Source organism: Mixophyes fleayi, chromosome 2, assembly GCF_038048845.1.
Source record: "Mixophyes fleayi isolate aMixFle1 chromosome 2, aMixFle1.hap1, whole genome shotgun sequence".
NCBI classification, from domain to species: Eukaryota; Metazoa; Chordata; class Amphibia; order Anura; family Limnodynastidae; genus Mixophyes; species Mixophyes fleayi.
The window spans coordinates 126,864,114-126,885,591 of NC_134403.1; the positions used below are offsets into that span (position 1 = coordinate 126,864,114).

At 39.1% G+C, this 21,478-nt stretch overlaps 1 protein-coding gene across 3 annotated transcripts in view; it reads left to right on the forward strand.

The window, feature by feature from the left end:
* NALCN (sodium leak channel, non-selective) overlaps nt 1-21,478 on the forward strand; it is a 431,975-nt gene that overhangs the window by 81,920 nt on the left and 328,577 nt on the right. For all 3 annotated transcript variants that reach the window (XM_075199955.1, XM_075199956.1, XM_075199957.1), the window contains one exon: nt 16,048-16,131. In XM_075199955.1, the coding sequence (XP_075056056.1) occupies nt 16,048-16,131 (84 nt within the window). The remainder of the gene's footprint in view (nt 1-16,047; nt 16,132-21,478) is intronic.

Here is a 21,478-nt window from a genome sequence, read left to right on the forward strand (position 1 = left end):
TAAAATGACTGTTTCTCCTAAATGCGAAGAAACAAAGACTCTGGTTCCCCACGTGAAGGCCCTATCCCCGGTGGTGGTACTTTCAGACCTTGCCATTAGGCACCGCACTTTCACAAAGAAACAACTGCCTGCATCATTGCGCTTGAATCTCGCGAATCCCATGACTTGTTTGTTAACGTTCTCCCCCAGGGGACCTCACCTGCCAACACTGGGGGAGAGCAAAGGCAGGCGAGGGCACTGGGGAGAATCAGTCATTTTATAAAATAAGCTTTTGCTGAATATCTATATGAGATTGATAGTTAAGATGTAAAGACATAATTTTAAAAGCAGTAGAGTACATGCACATTATTTGATACTGTACAATTAATTTTACAGCACAAATCTTCTAATTAAAAATTAAACTTTCAAGAGCAGAATATCACTTCAAATTTAAATCACAGATAAAATCTCCGCATTAATGGGATTCCACAAGCAGATGGCTGAGATGGAAATGAACTGACCCAGGGAATGAGACATATGAATAGAGAAAGTTTTCATGCTGTGATAAAGAACTGGGGAAACCCTTTCATATGTCTTCTGAGGATTGTAATTCATATTTATGGCATGAGCAAAGAGCACACTAAATTCTGGATAACTGCAGGTCTAGAAATATTATTATCTATGTTTGCTTTTACAAAATTAATTGTTAACATAGTTAACTATAAATGATAAAAAAAATAGGAGAACAAACAGTATTTACCTAATTTTCAAATTCCTTTAGAGTTAACTCTACTTGCTTCAAGTAATATTAGGGTAAGTTACAAATAATGAAAACACTATGCCTGCAAAAACACAGCTTCATAAAATTACTCCCTTTTTTTTCACATGTTGAGCAAGCTGAAGGGAGACACCATCTTCCTCCAGGAGAATCACTTCAAGGTTACCAATCATTCTTGCATAGCTTACAAAACCAATTTCATGCTCCTTTAGTTGTCCAATAGCAACAATCACAATGGTCTTGCAGAGCTAATATCTAACTTCCCTTCCCTTTGAGTTAAGTTTGTCAGAAGGTGAAGATGGCCATTAAATCACCCTTACTGGGATACTTGGACCTAGGGAAATCACTGGGGCCAATATATATGTGCCTAATATATGTCAGATCATTTTTTTTTAACTCCTCCTTCTCTGTCTTGTCTAATGTCTGAAAGGATTTGGTTTGGACAGATGGAGACTTTAATGCTGGTTCTGGACCAGTTTCCGGATCAAGCTAACAGGTCGACTAACTTGCCTGCACACTCTCAATCAAAATCTGTAAACAGGGGGAGAGTTAGCTATGTTTGACACATAACGAGCCTTTAAGATTCCACAATGCCAGATAAAAATCTGGGCTTCCAGAACATCCCATTCCATTCAAAGGATCATGGACAAAAAGGGACTAATACAATATGACCTGGGAAAAATCAATGACATTTTCAAATAATGTTATCACTTTATAGTATTCACAGAAAGCTGCCAATGGATCCTAATTCATTGCACTGGACTCAGAATATCTCTCCTCATGTGGACTCTCTAAAATAGATGACTTATGGCTTAATAGGGAAAAAAATACCAAACGGACACATGAAAGTTTCAGGACCAGAAGTATATCACATGTACTATAATAAAACTTCCGTGCCCAGCTTGGTCCCTCACCAGGTACTGACTTTTAGCAGCATTATTGATGCATACTACTTCCATCTTAATATAACGAGGGCTAAGAAAAACGTTATTCTAAAACTGGGCTGGATTTTGGATAGTTGCATAAACGATCGCCCAATTTCGTTGTTATTATTGCTTGAACCATTACTTCCCTTCTCTAAAATGTCCCAATCAGGTGGGATTTCAAAAAATCCAGACAAGCACTAGACAATAAAAGATAAGTGATCATTATTATCCAGATCTCATCTATAGCATTCACCCTGGATGCTGAAGAGGCTTCTTATCATCATCATCATCATCATCATCATCATCATCAACATCAACATTTATTTATATAGCGCAGTTGTGAGTCAAGGATTACACCTAGACAATGAGCTTGCGGGGTGGTATTTATGGTCATGTTATCAACAGAAATAGAAATGTCAGGCAGGAAACTTCTGTTTTTGGGTGGGAATATTATTAATTCAGTTTTTGAAAGATTGAGCTTGAGTTGGCGAGAAGACATCCAAGATGAAATGGCAGAAAGACAGTCAGTAACGCGAGACAACACAGATGGGGAAAGATCAGGAGAGGATAGATAGATTTGTGTATCATCCGCATAGAGATGATACTGAAATACAAAGGAGCTTATTAGTTTTCCAAGAGAAGTGGTGTAGATAGAGAATAGCAGAGGACCTAGGACTGAGCCTTGCGGTACTCCAACTGATAAAGGAAGCGAAGCAGAGGTGGATCCAGAGAAATTAACACTGAAAGAGCGATTAGATAGGTAGGATGAGAACCAGGATAGGACAGTGCCTTCAAGACCTAGGGATTGTAGCATTTGTATGAGGAGAGAGTGGTCAACAGTGTCAAATGCAGCAGAGAGATCCAGGAGAATTTGAAGAGAGTAATGATTATTATTTTTTGCTGTGATCAAGTCATTGACAACCTTGGTCAGCGCAGTCTCTGTGGAGTGTTGAGAGCGAAAGCCTGACTGAAGAGGATCCAACAGGTTGTTTGCTGTAAGAAAGTGTGTGAGGCGAGTGTAGGCAATTCTCTTGGGAAGCTTGGAGGGGCATGGGAGCTGGGAGATGGGGCGGTAATTTACGAGAGAGTTAGGGTCAGAATTTTGTTTTTTTAAAAATGGGAGTAATCACTGCATGCTTGAATAGTGATGGAAAAATACCAGTAGAAAGAGAGAGATTACAGATTTTAGTTAGAGGGGGAATGAGCACAGGAGACAGGGACATACCAATTTGGGAGGGAATGGGATCAAGAGGACAGGAGGTAGAGTAGGAAGATGAGAAGATAGTAGAAACTTCCTCTTCATTTGTGGGATCAAATGAAGAGTGTCAGAGGGCGCTACAAAGGAATTGAGCTGATTGCTTGTCAAGGGAGATGATATAATTTCAAGTCTGATCTTATCAATTTTGTCTTTGAAATAGGAAGCAAGATCCTGGGCACTGATAGTAGTTGGAGGAGTAGCTAATAAGGTGATGATCCGAGAGGGGGAAATTAGTGTTAAGGAAATGAGAAACTGAGCATAGTCTAGAGAAAACAAGATCAAGACAGTGGCCATCCTGATGAGTAGTGGATTCAATCCACTGGGAGAGGTCAAGTGAGGATGTTGGAAAGAGTAGTTTGGGAGCAGCATTGGAACATGGATTAGAAATAGGGATGTTGAAATCACCCATGATGATGGTGGGGAGGTCAGTAGATAAGAAGTGAGGGAGCCATGCAGAGAAGTGTTCAAGAAATTGTAGGTGTGGACCAGGGTGACAATAGATGACAGCAACACGCATAGAGAATGGGTTAAAAATCCTTCAAGCATGTACTTCAAAAGATGTGAACGTGAGTGATGGGACATTTTGTAGAACTGTGAAAGTTCACTGTGGGGAGAGAAGTAGTCCAACCCCCTCTCCTTGTCTGCCTCCCGGTCTGGGGGTGTGGGTGAAATGGAGGCCACCATGTGAAAGGGCTGCAGGTGAGGCAGTGTCTGATTGCGTGAGCCATGTTTCTGTTATTGCTAGAAGGTTGAGGTTGTTTGAGAGAAAGAGATCATGAATGGAGGTAAGTTTGTTACAAACAGAACGTGTATTCCAAAGGGCACATTTAAAGGACTTTGGAAGGGAGGGGAGACAGGTGATGCGTTTGAGGTTTGCTGGATTTCTGTAGTGTTCAGATTTGAGTGTGGGAGAATTGAGGGGGACATGGATTAGGTGGTATATCACCAGCTAATAGAAGCAGGGAGGAAGAAAGATAGGAAATATGATTGTAAGATGCGTGTCCTTTTAGTTTCTGGCGACAGGGTGAGGCTGTTAAAGTTATTGAATTTAAATAGCAAAACCGTTCACTATGAGTGTTCACTAGAGGTGAGTGAAGTAATGATGGGGCAATGTGGACAGAGGTGTGTGTTGCAGGATGGGTGAGGGATGATATAGTCCTAAAGATAATGCCATGAAAAGAGCGAAAGAAAAATATTTTGGCAAGCATTGGGATTTATGAGTCAAGTAGCAAAAATGAGGGAATTAAAGAATTACCTAATTGCAATCTCCAGTGTAATCAGATAATTAGTGCAGACCTAGGGTGCAGTAGATGTAGTTTATCCATGGATGTCTGGATAGCATAAAGTATAGATGTGGGGAGTGGGTGGAAGTGTTGAATGGAGAGTAATAAAGAGCAGGTGATTGAGTAGCTGAGTTTTTGCAGAGTCATGAGAGAGGAGAGTGGTTGAAAAACAGTATCCTTTCTTCCTACTTGTGATGGCAGAGAAAGCTTAAAGTAGATTTAATGTACAGTGCTGAGGTAAGGGACTGAAATAACTGTAGCATGGGTAGGGAGTGGTTGAGCAAGTAGTACAGCAGGCTGAATAAACATAGTGGATTTTGCAGTGAAAACAAACTGACAGATAAAACAAACTTCATGAGAAGAGAATAAGATCAGAGTCAAAAACAGTCCTCATGTTCCATGTAGCTTGTAGCCAGGGTGAGTTGAAAACATCAGAGGTAGAATGTGGAGTTTCTAGTGAATACTGACTGTTGTCCTTGTGTAGCTGAGTTAATAGGCAGAATGTTCTTCTCCTGTTTCCTCGTGTGTAACTCTGGTATAACTCCGAATTATGCTATTTAAATTTTTCACACTTGTAACTGACACACTTAGAACTAGACACACTAACTATGCAGCCATCACTGGCTATGCAGCCATTCTACTATGAATATAGGCTTTTGGAATGTTTGCCTGGCTTTAAAGCCTTATATTATAAATCTTCTACCACAGTGTTCAGAAGCGCCACAACATTTTGGTCTTTCACCCTGGACAGTGAAACTAGAAGAGAATTTACCCTCTCCCCTCTGATATTTGTTCTGATCATTGAGCCTTTTGCATTCCCGTCTTATTCAAGGACTTGTAGGGTATTGGCCCCCTGCCCAGCTATTAAGTTAATAATCACAAATCAGAGGCGTTTCATTTAGTTTAATAAACCACATGAAACCGCTTCTAAGGCTTAGTTTTGTCACTTAAATACCTAAGTATCTGTATAGCCAAATCCTACAAACAGCTTAATAAATGCTCCCCCCCCCCCCTTTGCTTAATAAAACTGACCAGGGCCTGGCCTCATGAGAGAAATTGTTTATTACTTGGATAGGTAAAATCTGTGTGGTCAATTTGTTGCTTGACATGTACCACCTAACACTAAGAGATGGGTAGATATGAAAAATGACTTAATAAGGGAGAACTCATTGGAATGTATTCCTTTGCTTCAGAAGAAGCACAGACTAAAAACTAATCTTCAGTTACCCACTGTACAATTAACCTTTGAGACATGGGATATAATCAGAGGTTTCCACCTATCAAATCATCCTTTTCTCTTAATGCCCCTACAGGCCTACCCTTTATTCCCCCTGGGGTGGAGAAATGTCAACAACTCAAAAGTCTGCTAATATCACATGACCTCTCCATTTGGTCTGTGAATTTCCCCAACTGTCCCTCTGACAAGTTACCCGAAAGAAATCCAATCCCCAATGCTAAATTCTCCCAATGTTTTCAGATCTGCCACTTTGTGCTCCAAAGACTAAACAGAGTACATGTAAGGAAACGCTCAAATACAGCAAACCTCTATGTACTCGCCTAATAAAAAGGGAATAATCTTTCTGCTATACCATACAACCCTGACCCCAGGATCCATCAAAATACTACTCTGTATTTGTATAGGAAATGTATTGATTAAACAATAATATTTAAGGTAAAGATGGCCCTGCCCAAATGAGATTACAATGTAAGAGAATGGATACAAATAGAGGAATAAAAACTTTGAAACTCTGATTGTGATGCACTTGGTTCAGTGGCAGCTGCATGCAAAGAAAACATATTGAAAATCTCACACCTTCACACACATATGACATATTACATTATACATGATCCATATATCATTACGAAAACTGTTCTGGGCACTGGCGCATAGTGCACAAACATTCTGGATTAGTAAGCAAACCTTTAAAACAAATTAATTTTACAAGATTTTTAAAAAGTAAAATCTGTTAAAAAATAATCCTAATCACTACTCCAAATTATGCCACAGTCCAACCATGCACATCCTCATTCTCATAAAGTCACACCCACTTTCTTAAAGGCCACACTGTTTATGGGTCTGTCACTCAGGCAAGTTCTAGCAATATCAGTGGGCCATATGCAGTTGTGACAGTGTATTGGAATTGAACATTTGTTTCTATGCAAGTGGCGGAATGGAATAATATGTATTAGTAGTAAAAGACTCTCACTTGGGAGTGATTTTCAGGGAGGTCGTGTTGGATTGACAACTCAGCAACAGTTTATAAATGTGCTCAAAAGGCCATTCATATTCATGTTTTATAGGTAAATACATTAGTTATAATGGAATCCATTTATTTTTAAAAATTCACCCTTACTCATTTAACAGTAGTGACACTAGGTGGTCAGTAACTAGAGCCAGGGTAGTTGTGATCTTCACTTTTAGCTGTCCCATTTCTCTTTAGAACATTTCACCAGTTCTTCATTGCCTCCTGGATCCGAACATGCAACTCATGTCGCTGACCAGTTTAGCTATAGTCAATGGGCTAAACAACCGTGAGACCAGTCACACAAGCTGGATCCCTCTTTTTAGTTAAAACAGTACAAAGTCATCAGGCAGGGGATGAAGTTGATAAACAGACAAAAGGTAAAGGCAGGCATCAAGGTTTACTGGTCAGCAAAGGTTTGCACTATATAGCCAGATAAAACTAGCACCCGGATCAGAATGAAGGACGAATAATTGACATCTGAGTGATGCCAGGCTTGAACTTATTTATGAGCAAAGAGCAATTCTGGTTCACATCATGCAGGTGTGGATTGGGAACTTAAAGTGGCCCTGGAAAAAAATCTTAAAGTGGCCTCATGTGGACGGGACCAAATCAACTGTAGGTGGGACCAAAACAAAAGTAGGCAGGATTTAGAACTACTAGAATTTGGTTGTAGTAGCATTTAGGAAACCGTAGATGCGATGACTTAATACGCATTAGGTCATTTCTAAAGCAATGCAGGGCACAATCTGCCAATCATTTGTGCTAAAAATACATGAATGCTTTTGCATTATCTGCGATTGGTTTATGCCTCTGTGCTCAAACTTGTTTAGTTACCTACTAACACATCCTTCCACTATTCTCTTCATTGAATAATATCTTACTATGTTTAATAAGTTTAACTATTACAAAACATGTTCGTACAATCGTATTTGATCAGTCTTCCAGAGCAGCATATGAGCACCTTACCGCATCTAGGGCTAGCTTTACTAAGCTGCTGGTTTGAAAAAGTGGGGATGTTGCCTATAGCAACCAATCAGATTCTAGCTTTCATTTATTGAGTACTTTCTACAAAACGACAGCTAGAATCTGATTGGTTGCTATAGGAAACATCCCCACTTTTTCAAACCCGCAGCTTAGTAATTCTACCCCCTAGTATCTGCAAGAAATCACTTTTTTTGTACTAATTGGATATGAGCCCTAAATGTACCATTTTATTTGTCAGTGATTTATTTGTTTGGATAAATGAAGATCTATTTGTCCCCCAATTTATTGCATAGTTTATAGACCTACAATTGTGTCAACTAGTCTAATTACTTTGTTACAACATCTTTCATGCACCTGATAAAGCCTATAAATTGATTTGAGCAACTTCAATTTTCTTTATCTTTCATATGTATATCTTATTTGTCTCAGCGAATTTTGGTACCTAAGGGTTAAACTTTATTCCTTTTTCAGCTTCTCTTGGTTCACCAATTAATCTAGTAGTATCTGATAGGATAATGATTTGAAGAGTTTTATGTTAAATAGGAGCTCCAAGCCATATGGGAGCTATTCTGATTTCCCTCTGATGAAATTACGTGATGTAAAGAAACGCGTCAGGTTATTACTTAGCACATTGAACTCTTGTCAAGTGACTTTCTTTTTTTATATGTCCAGCTTATTTTGTGAGCAGTTTTGGATTTGTGGTAGCAGCGCACCAGCTAGTCTGCTATGTGAGAATCATCCCAGCGTGTCTTTTATACTCCAGGATACAGTGAGTTGCATGCATACTCTATTATACAATTAAGTGTCCATCACAGCCAAATAGAACAGAGTTCCAGATCGGCATATGGCAGGTGGCAATCTGCAAGTAGATGCCGGAGCGCACACATTGATACATACACCTGAACATTGGATATGACCGTATGTTGGAGAGGAACCACCAGCTGAGGGTAAAACTGATTGAGCGCGGGTGTCGGAGTGTGTTAATAGACACAGACATCCACGAATATCTGCTACACGTACTTATCCTGGGATGATTGTCAGACAGGTGAACACCGTTAGCAGATCGACATAATGATTGTGAGTGACTTGATTCCTTCTTGAAGAAATATTTATTACTATATGAGTAAAGTGTTGTGTAGAGCAAATAATCCAGATTAATATGTATATTTATTCTCCTGTTTGGAACACTTTTGAATAGATTATATCTATTGGATTAGCAAACCATTTATTATTTGCCAATGGAATAAATTCCTAATTGAGATATACATGAGATTGAAAGCTTTTCATAACACACATACTCTCTTGGAATCAATAACAGCAGTGTACACTGAACTTTTTTGTCTTTTGAAATGATCACTTTTGTTTAACATATCTTATAATTGTGGGCCCACATAAGTATTATACTACAGACACTGGATAAAAAGACTGCTGATTGAATACCTCTAAATATTGGATTTGTTGCTCATTAAGAGCCATTTCATAAGCATGTTAAACATCTAACTGCCAGAAATGCTTTTAAACATTTTACTACTGGAAATGTTTTTAAATACAACTATTTAGACATATTTTTATATGTGTTTATAACTTGAGAGAGTTCTTGCACCTTAACTGACGACAAGTTATTGTTTTTATACATGTATTATCGATTAAACAGATTATTTCATTAATTTAGTGACTAAGAGTTTGCAAATTGTATATTATTTGCATTCTATAGATTTATTATTGATTAGCGCTGCAGGAGTTTGTTTCTATAATTGGGTATGAGCCCTAAATGTGCCCATTGATTGGGGGTGGTTTGAATTAATAACCGTGCAGGGAGGGTAGGCAGACAATGGTATAAGTAAAGGGGAGAGCTATTCCAACGGTTTGCTGGTGATATAATTAATGCATCCTCCTTTGCACTAACTATATTGTCAGGGCAATGGGGGCTGGCCATATGTTCAACAAAGTCAACTGAGAATGGGACCAGTGCAAGGTAGAAGGCAAGCAAAAGAATCAAACCAACAACCACTAAAGTATCAGGCTAAAATATCAGAATAAGGCTCGGACACTTAAGTGAGGGGGGTTATCATTTTAGATACATTTTAGACATATACACAGGCAAAACTGTGTGTACTACTGTTAGGTGCACGCAGCTCTGCCTTCACGAGCAGTACAGTGTGAAGCGGGACATACCACCCAACTGTCCTTGTTGTCAGTTCAAATCCTGACTAAGCGGGACAGTCACCCAACACCAGATTCAGGACAGTTGGCAGACTGTCCTCCTCTCTCCTACCTGTTCTTGTCACTTTCACTGCTGCTGGTTTCATTAGAAGTTGCTGCTTGTCTGGATCCTAACCAATCCCAGCATTAAATCAATATAGCACCTACATGTAATAATTAGGCCTCTCTCCAGCCCCAACATTAAATTAATAGTACTCACCCTCCCTATAGTTTTCTATTTGCAGCCTCCCCCTCCCAATAGTTTTCTCTGTGCAGCCCTTTCATTTACCTTTATTTGTAGTAGCCATTCTGGTGCATCGCTCCTCAGACAGACAGACAGAAAGTGAAGTGAACACCCTGTCTGAGGCCATTCAGCAACAGGCAGCCTCATGATTGGCTGCCTGTTGCTTCCCACTGACCACCAATGCCGTTGATCGTCGCCATGTGAGACATTTTTATAGTGCAAGAAAAAAAATTCACCCTGGAGGTGACTGTGGAAAATTTCCTTCTTCAAAATTATGGAAAATGCTGCAGGATGTTACAACCATGAGATGATCCAGAGTAGATGGCCAGTTAAATATCTTCTGTTTGGCATCACACACAACTGGCATGGAATAGAATTTTCTTTGGTTAAGGAAAGATTCTCCCATTTTGCATAGAGTTGTGAGTGCCACATGAGTGCAATCAATAGCACACAGGACATTTTGTATTCCTACTAGGGAATAAAATACTACTTTATGCATATAAAAGTATCTTTAAAACAACTTAAAAGTCTTTTGTAACACCCTCTCATACCCCCTTTCTGTAGTAGCGAGAAGTTGATATATGTCTTCTCTTTCTCACTTTTGACCTTCTGACAGTACCACTTCTTGAATCCTCACTGCTCTTCAGGAAGATAGACTGGTTCCACCCACCAGGTATTAATTCAGGAAAATCCTTCCCTGCGTCAAATTGACCCGGATACCAACATAAAGACATAATGGATTGGGTGCTGAAACCACATGGCACATATATTAAGTGCAAAACTAGAAATGGCAATCAGTACTGTATTATAGCAAAAATAGAATTACAGATGTAAAATATAACAGCTTAGCTGCAATGAACATTGTGATGGTCACAGGTTCAAATATGTAATGAGACATATAAACACAATGACAATTGAGTTAGAATAGCAATTTTTAAGAACTTCTATATAGAAATATAACGCAAGAGGTATATCTAGAGGATTCAACTAAACTGCTCCCTTAAAATGTTAACTTTGGAATTAAGCTAACAGTAGATCATGTAAATATGACTTTAGGTATGACTTTAGATTTGAATTAGACTCAAAGTCAAAGAGCATATAAGAAACAACACTCATGTATTTCTGCAGCCACACACCATGAATGCTAAACACACACTTTAAAGGACAATAAACACATTGGAGTGCTCTCTTTTGGTGGTGCACAGTAGCTGAAGATATTGCAATTCAAGAGGCTTTCATTTGAAAGACTTAGTAGTTAAACTGAAAACAAGAAGAGTCTTGCACTCGCTACAGCCAGGATCGAAAACTATGAAATCCAATAAGAATAACTTGAATAGAACGTGAAAAATAGGAACTCTTAAGTGAAACGTCACTCCAGTGAATTGGAGCAGTCTCTGTCAGTAGCAGGCAATCCTGAATAGCAAAGTAACTGTAATACCAGGCTATCTGCTTCTGCCCCTGCCACCAGTTCCTTCCTTTCTGCTCCTGTTGGTTTCTGGGAGATGTAGTCTTTAGGAGCCCATCAGTACACTTACATGCACACTCACAGAACACAGGGGCTACACTGTGTTATGTAAAGTTGATCTACTAACCCCCAGAATATTGTAATTTTTTCCATAAGTTCACTGTGTTTAAATAAAAGGCTCAGTTTATCAAAGGGTATTTTCGCGGGTGACATGGCTTAATTTCACTTTGCCCTATACATCATAGGGGTTACCTTATATGATAACATTCTTGCAAAGACTTCTCTATGTCTTTGAATGGAGGAGCCTATTTATTAAATAGTGTGGCTTTACTTGTACTACTGGAATAGTTCAGTTAATAAGTTAACAGATAGATGGAGGCAGAAAAAAATAATTTATTACTGCTATACATTTTTTTCAGTCTAAAACTTTTAAAGTGAATGAGGCTATTGTCCAGCTCCCAAAAAATAAATAATGTTTTCTGGGGGGAAAAGGTAGATTTAATATAACTTTAATATAACTTGTATATTATATTTGTATATATATAAAAGGTATGTTGGGGGAGGGGTGCATAAAAAACTTTTATTTTTAATTATTTGTTGTGACAAAGCTCAAACTGGGCTTCAAGTTCCATGCATGTACCAGACTCCTGCAACTTACTTCTTGTGAGAGTGAACCCAGAGTTCTAATACTTTAAATATATGTAAAATAAGGATTCTGATTTATCCTTTAACTTTAATGATTAAAGTTGCAGATATAATTAACGATAAGACATGAACTTATTGTATACAATTGTCAAAAATTGCAATTTTAGTTGCAAAGTGGAAATTGCACCAGATTTAGGGGTCTGTTTTATCACCCTGCTAAATTAAAGATTGTCTATCACTGCTTATCACTGTAGTTGAATGTTTTCGGCCCCAGAGGGTCTCTGTGCATGTAAAAAATGTTTTCTTTTGTTTTTTTAATAATAAATATTTTTTCATGGCTTGACCACTGGTTAGAGAGACCCAAATAATAAAAAAAAATAATAAATAAAAACTGGTATTTTCGATGGATTTTTCACCCTATTTAATATATCGACCTGCTAATGTTTTTTCAATCTTTTTATCCACGTTCAGGACAAACGCTGGATTAAGCCTTGTTACTTTACATTGTATTAATGATGTATTTGTACTTTGTTTTCTGACCTTTTTTTGTACATGCAGTGATAGAAACCATTTGTATTTTTATCCTGTACATTTACATGAAACAACCCGAGTACTGGATCTCTAAATATGTAATATGTTTTACCAATATTGCTGTCTACAACATAGCAATCAACTTAATTCATGTTTATCACACACTTCATTTCATTTGTTTTTGTTTGAAAATCTCTATAACAGCTGGTCTCTTGAATAATTTATTTTCCAAGTAAATGGCCACATTAGTGCGTACTGCCTTCTCTTAACAAATATATAAACTTATGTTACACTGCATTGCCTAAACCTGGACATTTAATCTAAAGCAGGCTTTTTTTTTTTTTTTTTTAGACATTCCAATTGAATTAGGACTTAGTTTAAAAAAAAAAAAAAAAAGTCATAGTTACGGAAAGTTGCAAGAAAGAAGGAGATTATATTGTATTTACTGTATACCAATACCTAAATGCACATGCCAAAAATGTAAGACTCAGGTTACAGGGAATGCAATTGCTTCACTACCTTGGTAACAATGTGCTTCTATGATATACAATAGCAGTTAGTAAGTTGACTTGGTGTGACCTATACAAAAAAATTTTTAAAGATATGTTTTTAAAAAATGTAAAATGTAATGCAACATTTATTAATTGGTAAAAATGTGTAGTGTGTTAATGTTTTTTCATGATGCTACTCCTTTTTTGTGTTTGCTGGTAATTGTTTAATTGGTAATTGTATTCATATTTAACTAAAGGATAACTCCCCTCAAAAATGATTTTGCCTAATTAGAAACATTATGATAAATGCTATAACTTACTGGAATAACACCTGATCTTGAAATACGCAAGTACTTCAGCCTGAGATTATCTGTTGAACCTCACAATTGCTGCCATTTGACAAGTTGTTAAAGAGCAAGTAAAGCCAATATCTGTGTATTACGGAGTCGTTTACAGACGATAAAGTCACTGGCAGATTGGCAGGTTTTCTTTGCAGAGATGATTGATTTATACACGGGCTTGGCCAATGTCACAGCATCTGAAATGACTGCATTCCTCTGTATCAGATGCTATCACGGCACTACGTTAAAGTTGTGGGAGGAGCTTCAGCTTTCTATAATAGAGTGGGGAGGTAATACTTTACTTTTTAACAGAGTTTTAGTGGAATGTTGAACTAACACTGAACATTGTTTATATTTCATAGTTTATATTTGGAAGTTTCTGAAGCTATTTTGAATTTTATTTGTCCCTACTTAGTAAAGTATGTCAAAATGAAAACAATCGATGTAACCCACATTGTGTTTCCATGTTTGCTGAGGTTGTAAAGAGGGCCTATCCCTCTATCTGTACCATATCAGCAACTCTGTATTTCAGAGTTTCAGCAGGTAATTTAAAGCAGAAGTTTTATTTTATGCATCAGGGTTTGTTCCAATAATTTTTAGTACACAGCACAATGATTTAAATTAGACAACATGATTTTTGAGTGGAATTACCATCTACATTATTATCTGGAAGACTTTAAAATAGGGGTAATCTGGATACCATACCTGAGTATTTTTTGTTTAAATTGTATAATGTTGCCTCACGACTGCCTTTTCTCTGCATGATGAAAATCGAAGGGATATATTTTGTTTCTCATTATTTATGACTAATGGAGTTTGCAATAAAGAACATTAAAACTCTTTAGTAAGTTAGATAGCAATAGAAAGTATCTGTATATCATTCATTTGTTTTCTTAAATGTGTTGCCTTCAAATGCTTACATATTTTACACGAAATGTAAGTGGAAACCACTTTAAAAACTAAAGCATACAATCGACCTTGCAGCAAGTTAATAGATTTGTTACCAGAACTAAGTACGTAATACTACATTTTTTCTTGAATGTTGTGAAGGTCCTTTTAAAAGGGTGATATTAGGTAACTAAAATAATCCCATAGAATGAGTTTTCAGGTTGATATAATATTCTGATAAAAATGAGAGTTTTCAAGTGGCACAAACACTACTGCAAAAGTTTGATAGCTATAAATAGCATATTTTAAGTCAGAGGATTAATATTTCTAATTACATGGTAACTGCCTTAAATTTTTCAGCGGTAATGCATGCAGTTTTTTGGAGCTGATGGTTAGGCAATATATACATGTACTGTACAAAATGCAAAACCCAGGGAAACATTTAGTACACAAACATCATCATCAATTTATATAGCGCCACTAATTCCGCAGCGCTGTACAGAGAACTCACATCAGTCCCTGCCCCATTGGGGCTTACAGTCTAAATTCCCTAACACACACACACACGGGTCAATTTGTTAGCAGCCAATTAACCTACCAGTATGTTTTTGGAGTGTGGGAGGAAACTGGAACACCCGGAGGAAACCCACTCAAACACAGGGAGAACATACAAACTCCTCACAGATAAGACCATGGTAAGGAATTGAACTCATGACCCCAGTGCTGTAAGGCACCGTGTTGCCCCATTTTTATACTCAATCATAACAATCAAAATATGCTACCTATAGTGTAAAAGGCACATTTATTTTCATTCAAGACTCAAGAATGGTTGTAACATTTGTAGATATGTACCTGTACTAGGATATATGTATATGTGCTTTGCAATAAGTTAGGGTGCACGCACAGGAATATTTTATGACATCTACAGGCAGCATCAAAAAGATGTGAAAAGCCACATTAGGAAGTAAGTTTGTTGGAAGCCTCATATGCTGACAATCAGGAAATCCTGACAAGTGCATGGCAACATCATTTATGGAAGAGAATGACCATTCTTATCACAGCTGAAGATTGAGAGTCTGGTTTGTTGTGTGTATTTATTTATATATCCTGACCATACAATAAAACAAGGATTTCTTTGAGGCTAGCATGCACATCTGTTATTGCATATATTGATACCACAGACAGACCAGCCTGTCATGTATTCATTGAACCTACGAAAAACATTTACTTAAGCTTATGCAGAGATATCCTTGGTTTCTGAAATGAAAATAAAACCATAGTAGAGTTTATAGATTTATACAAGAGCTGGAAAACTATCCTCTTCACGAAAAAGTAGATTGTGCAATAAATTGAGGGTTAGGTGATATGACTAAAGGATGACATCTTCTATTAAATGGAAAGCAAAATGCACAGCTGGACAACATCTTAAGAACATCTATGAAATCTTCCAGATTATTATGTATGTAGTAGATTTATTGGGTAGTGTTTGTAATCTGGGAGTAATAAAGTGGAATAATATATAAGATTTCCATAATTAAGTTTTTCATATCCCCCATTAAGTGCATCTTCCTAGCGGTAAGGTTTCACATAACTTTGTAGAAGCTTTCTTGGTTACCTATTCTTATACTACACATTTGCATACTGTGTTTTCATATACTAATGTTATATGTTTAAACAAGTAAAGAGCCAATCGGTCAGTTTGTAAATATTTTATTTAATGTTTTGTAAATTAGTATCAAAATATTAAGTATTTTACTACTTTTAGTATGTTTGTGCTTATTTTTAGGGAGACACATCCTATGTGAAGGATCGGTGGTGTGTATTTGATGGATTTATGGTGTTTTGTCTGTGGGTATCCCTAGTTCTACAGGTAATGTTTAATTCTGAAGAGCACATTTAATGTACAAAAATTTAAACCAAAAATGTTATTAGCACTTGTTTTTGTTTGTAGGGTAATTAATATGCAACTTTTTTTCAACATTCTCCACCCCTGTTCTAAACTCCCCTTCTCCTTCCTTATTCTAAGCTTCCTCTCTTCTCGTTACGATGATGCAGACTACTAAATGTTTCAATGCACATTGTCCTAAAACAAGTGGGGGCTATCTATGTAGAAGACTTTAATAGGTAGGAAGGGTGTTCATACTCATGCCCTGGTATGCCCCATGCCTAAGTGGATTCATATATCATTTGATAAAAGTAAAGAATGGGAAAATTGTCCTCTGATGTCATCAAATTGTTAATCAAGTACCTGTCATTGTGCTAGTAATTTTACCTACACTGTACTTCTATAGTTTACACATGGGAGTCGTGGGGTTATTGCTTTCAGCATTCACAGAGATTGATGGATCACATCAATGACCTAAACAAATCAGCTCATCTGTACATAATATATATATTTTTATAATTTATTTCATCAGGTCAACAAAACAATGGAAAAAATGAGAATTGCAGAGAGGACATGGTTTTCAAACTTTGGTTAAAGAAAAAACATTTCGAAAATAAAAAATTTTGAGACTCAATATTATTTCCATGTAGACATTTTAATAAAATTGCAAAGAAGATTCAGCTGCCAAAGTATGTGAGTCCACTTTTCTTGAGTATTAGGGGTGGGTGGCCCAAAAAAGGTCCATAGGTCCTTTTCAATTGATGCTTCCATCATAGTGTTAAGAAAGGTTGGGAATCATATACCAATAGGGGGTCATCAGCTATGGCCACATTTTCACTAACATCAATATATGTAAAGTGTGATATGAGGCAATATCATTTTATGTATTGACCTCTTTCTCCTCTAGGTTTTTATTAGCATATTTGAGGATATTCTGAAAGGTCTGCTGCTCCTTATATATCATGCAAGGTGTTTTTTTAAGATATTGCTAAATAGTGTAAGTGGAACAGCAACAGGAATTCTTTGGAAGAGGTAAAACACATTTTGACCAATGTGACCCTGTCCAGCTACAAAATTATCTTGGTGGTTGCAAGAAACTAAATCAGTCTGAAGATTCTTAAAAAATGGAGGAATGCTGCTGTTAGAAGATCATATCTGGATGTTCTGACTAGAGATGAGCGCACTCGGATTTCCTGAATCCGAGCCCACCCGAACGTTGCCGATCCAAGTCGGATCCGAGACAGATCCGGGTATTGGCGCCAAATGAAAAATTGAAACCGAGGCTCGGAGTCATAATCCCGCTGTCGGATCTTGTGATACTCGGATCCTATAAATTCCCCGCTAGTCGCCGCCATCTTCACTCGGGCATTGATCAGGGTAGAGGGAGGGTGTGTTAGGTGGTCCTCTGTTCTGGTAGATCTCGTGCTGTGCTGTGCTGTGCTGTGCTGTGTTCTGCAGTATCAGTCCAGTGGTGCTGTGTGCTGTGCTCTGTCAATTTTGAGTTCAGTGGTGCTGCTGGGTCCTGTGTGCTGTGTCCTGTTCAGTCCAGTGGTCCTGTGTCCTGTGCTCTGTGCTTCTAAGGGCATAGTTATTTCCCCAATATTCCCAAGTGTTTAAAAAATGTAAAAAAAGTTATAAAAAAAAATACAAAAAAATAATTTAAATTTTTTTTAATTACAACATAATTTGCAAAACCAATCCTGCAGTATAAGCCCGTTGGTACTGCAATCTTACCAAGTTCACACATTCTGCAGTATCTTGTGCTACATATAATGTAGAGCAAAAATTTGGAGGATAAAGTAGGGAAAGATCAAGACCCACTTCCTCCTAATGCTGAAGCTGCTGCCACTAGTCGTGACATAGACGATGAAATGCCATCAACGTCATCTTCCAAGCCCGATGCCCAATCTCCTAGTACAGGGCATGTAAAATCCAAAAAGCCCAAGTTCTCAAAAAATAGCAAAAAGAGAAACTTAAAATCATCTGAGGAGAAACGTAAAGTTGGCAATATGCCATTTACGACACGTAGTGGCAAGGAACGGCTTAGGCCCTGGCCCGTGTTCATGACTAGTGGTCCAGCTTCACCCAAGGATCTTAGCCCTCCTCCTCCTCCCCCCCTACAAAAAATTGAAGAGAGCTATGCTGTCAGCAACAAAACAGCAAACAACTCTGCCTTCTAAAGAGAAATTATCACAAATCCTCAAGGCGAGTCCAAGGGTGTTGGTGGTTGTCAAGCCTGACCTTCCCATCACTGTACGGGAAGAGGTGGCTCGGGAGGAGGCTATTGATGATGTAGCTGGCGCTGTGGAGGAACTTGATGATGAGGATGGTGATGTGGTTATTGTAAATGAGGCACCAGGGGGGGAAACAGCTGATGTCCATGGGACGAAAAAGCCCATCGTCATGCCTGGTCAGAAGACCAAAAAATGCACCTCTTCGGTCTGGAGTTATTTTTATCCAAATCCAGACAACCAATGTATGGCCATATGTAGCTTATGTAAAGCTCAAATAAGCAGGGGTAAGGATCTTGCCCACCTAGGGACATCCTCCCTTATACGTCACCTGAATAACCTTCATAGTTCAGTGGTTAGTTCAGGAACTGAGGCTAGGACCGTCATCGGCACAGGGACACCTAAATCCCGTGGTCCAGTTGGATACACACCAGCAACACCCTCCTCGTCAACTTCCTCCACAATCTCCATCAGATTCAGTCCTGCAGCCCAAGTCAGCAGCCAGACTGAGTCCTCTCCAATACGGGATTCATCCGAGGAATCCTGCAGCGGTACGCCTACTACTGCCACTGCTGCTGTTAGTCGGTCATCTTCCCAGAGGGGAAGTCGTAAGACCGCTAAGTCTTTCACAAAACAATTGACCGTCCAACAGTCGTTTGCCATGACCACAAAATACGATAGTAGTCATCCTATTGCAAAGCGTATAACTGCGGCTGTAACTGCAATGTTGGTGTTAGACGTGCGCCCGGTGTCCGCCATCAGTGGAGTGGGATTTAGAGGGTTGATGGAGGTATTGTGTCCCTGGTACCAAATCCCGTCGAGATTCCACTTCACTAGGCAGGCGATACCAAAAATGTACAGAGAAGTACGATCAAGTGTCCTCAGTGCTCTAAAAAATGCGGTTGTACCCACTGTCCACTTAACTACGGACATGTGGACAAGTGGTTCAGGGCAAACGAAGGACTTTATGACTGTGACAGCCCACTGGGTAGATGCATCGCTTTCCGCAGCAACAGCAACAGCTGCATCAGTAGCAGCAACTACAAAATGGCTGCTCGTGCAAAGGCAGGCAACATTGTGTATTACAGGCTTTAATAAGAGGCACAACGCTGACAACATATTAGAGAAACTGAGGGAAATTATCTCCCAGTGGCTTACCCCACTTAGACTCTCATGGGGATTTGTGGTGTCAGACAATGCCAGTAACATTGTGCGGGCATTAAATATGGGCAATTTCCAGCACGTCCCATGTTTTGCCCACACCATTAATTTGGTGGTGCAGCATTACCTCAAGAGTGACAGGGGTGTGCAGGAGATGCTTGTGGTGGCCTGCAAAATTGCTGGACACTTTCGGCATTCAGCCAGTGCCTACCGCAGACTAGAGGCACATCAAAAAACCATGAACCTGCCCTGCAATCACCTCAAACAAGAAGTTGTGACACGCTGGAACTCCACCCTCTATATGCTGCAGAGGATGGAGGAGCAGCAAAAGGCCATTCAGGCCTACACAGCCATCTACAACATAGGCAAAGGAGTGGGGATGCGCCTGAGTCAAGCGCAGTGGAGACTGATTTCCGTGTTGTGCAAGGTTCTCCAGCCGTTTGAACTTGCCACACGAGAAGTCAGTTCCGACACTGCCAGCTTGAGTCAGGTGATTCCCCTGATCAGGCTGTTGCAGAAGCGGCTGGAGAAAGTGAGGGAGGAGCTGGTAAACCATTGCGATTACACCAAGCATGTAGCTCTTGTGGATGTAGCCCTTCGTACGCTTTGCCAGGATCCGAGGGTGGTCACTCTTTTAAAGTCAGAGGAATACATTCTGGCCACCGTGCTCAATCCTCGGTTTAAAGCGTATGTTGTGTCTGTTTCCGGCGTACACAAGTCTACAGCGGTGCAAAGACCTTCTGGTCAGGAGATTGTCCTCTGAAGAGGACCGTGACATGCCAACAGCTCCACCCTCATTTTCTTCCACATCTATGACTGCGAGGAAAAAGCTCAGTTTTCCTAAAAGAGCCGCTGGCGAGGATGCTGATAACATCTGGTCCGGACTGAAGGACCTGCCAACCATTGCAGACATGTCTACTGTCGCTGCATTGGATGCTGTCACAATTGAAAAAATGGTGGAGGATTATTTTGCTGACACCATCCAAATAGACATGTCAGACAGTCCATATTGTTACTGGCAGGAAAAAAAGGCAGTTTGGAAGCCCCTGTACAAACTGGCTCTATTTTACCTGAGTTGTCCCCCCTCCAGTGTGTACTCGGAAAGAGTTTTTAGTGCAGCGGGGAACCTGGTCAGTGAGCGGCGAAGGAGGTTGCTTCCTCACAACGTTGAAAAAATTATGTTTATAAAAATGAATAATCAATTCCTCAATGAAGTACAGCACTGCCCTCCAGATAGTACAGAGGGACCTGTGGTTGTGGAGTTCAGCGGGGATGAATTGATAATAAGTGAGGAGGAGGAAGTACACACTGCAGGGGGAGAGGAATAAGAGGTTGAGGATGAGGACGACATCTTTCCTCAGTAGAGCCTGTTTAGTTTGTACAGGGAGAGATGAATTGTTTTTTTGGTGTGGGGGCCCAAACAAACCAATCATTTCAGCCACAGTTGTTTGGTAGGCCCTGTCGCTGAAATGATTGGTTTGTTAAAGTGTGCATGTCCTATTTCAACAACATAAGGGTGGGTGGGAGGGCCCAAGGACAATTCCATCTTGCAACTCTTTTTTTGGCATTATGTGACCATTCAACAGCCGTTTGCCATGTTCAAAAAGTAAAAGAAAATGTCAACAAATTCAAAAAATTAAATCAAAAGTTAAATGCCCTGTCATAATTTAAAACAAGAGGTATTGACGTGCTAGAATTAGTGTAGTGTTAATATGTTATAAACACTACACTTGGAACTTGGAGGAGGTATTGTGGCCCCGGTACCAAATTTAGTACCGGGGCAACCCCACTACGCAGTCCAGATACTTGTTTGGTGTAATTCTGACCAGTTGAGGGTGTATTTATTATATTGTGGCCCCGATATCAAATTGGGTACCGGGGCCACCCCACTACGCAGTCCAGATTTTTTTTTGGGGAAATTCAGAGCCGTGGAGGGTTTT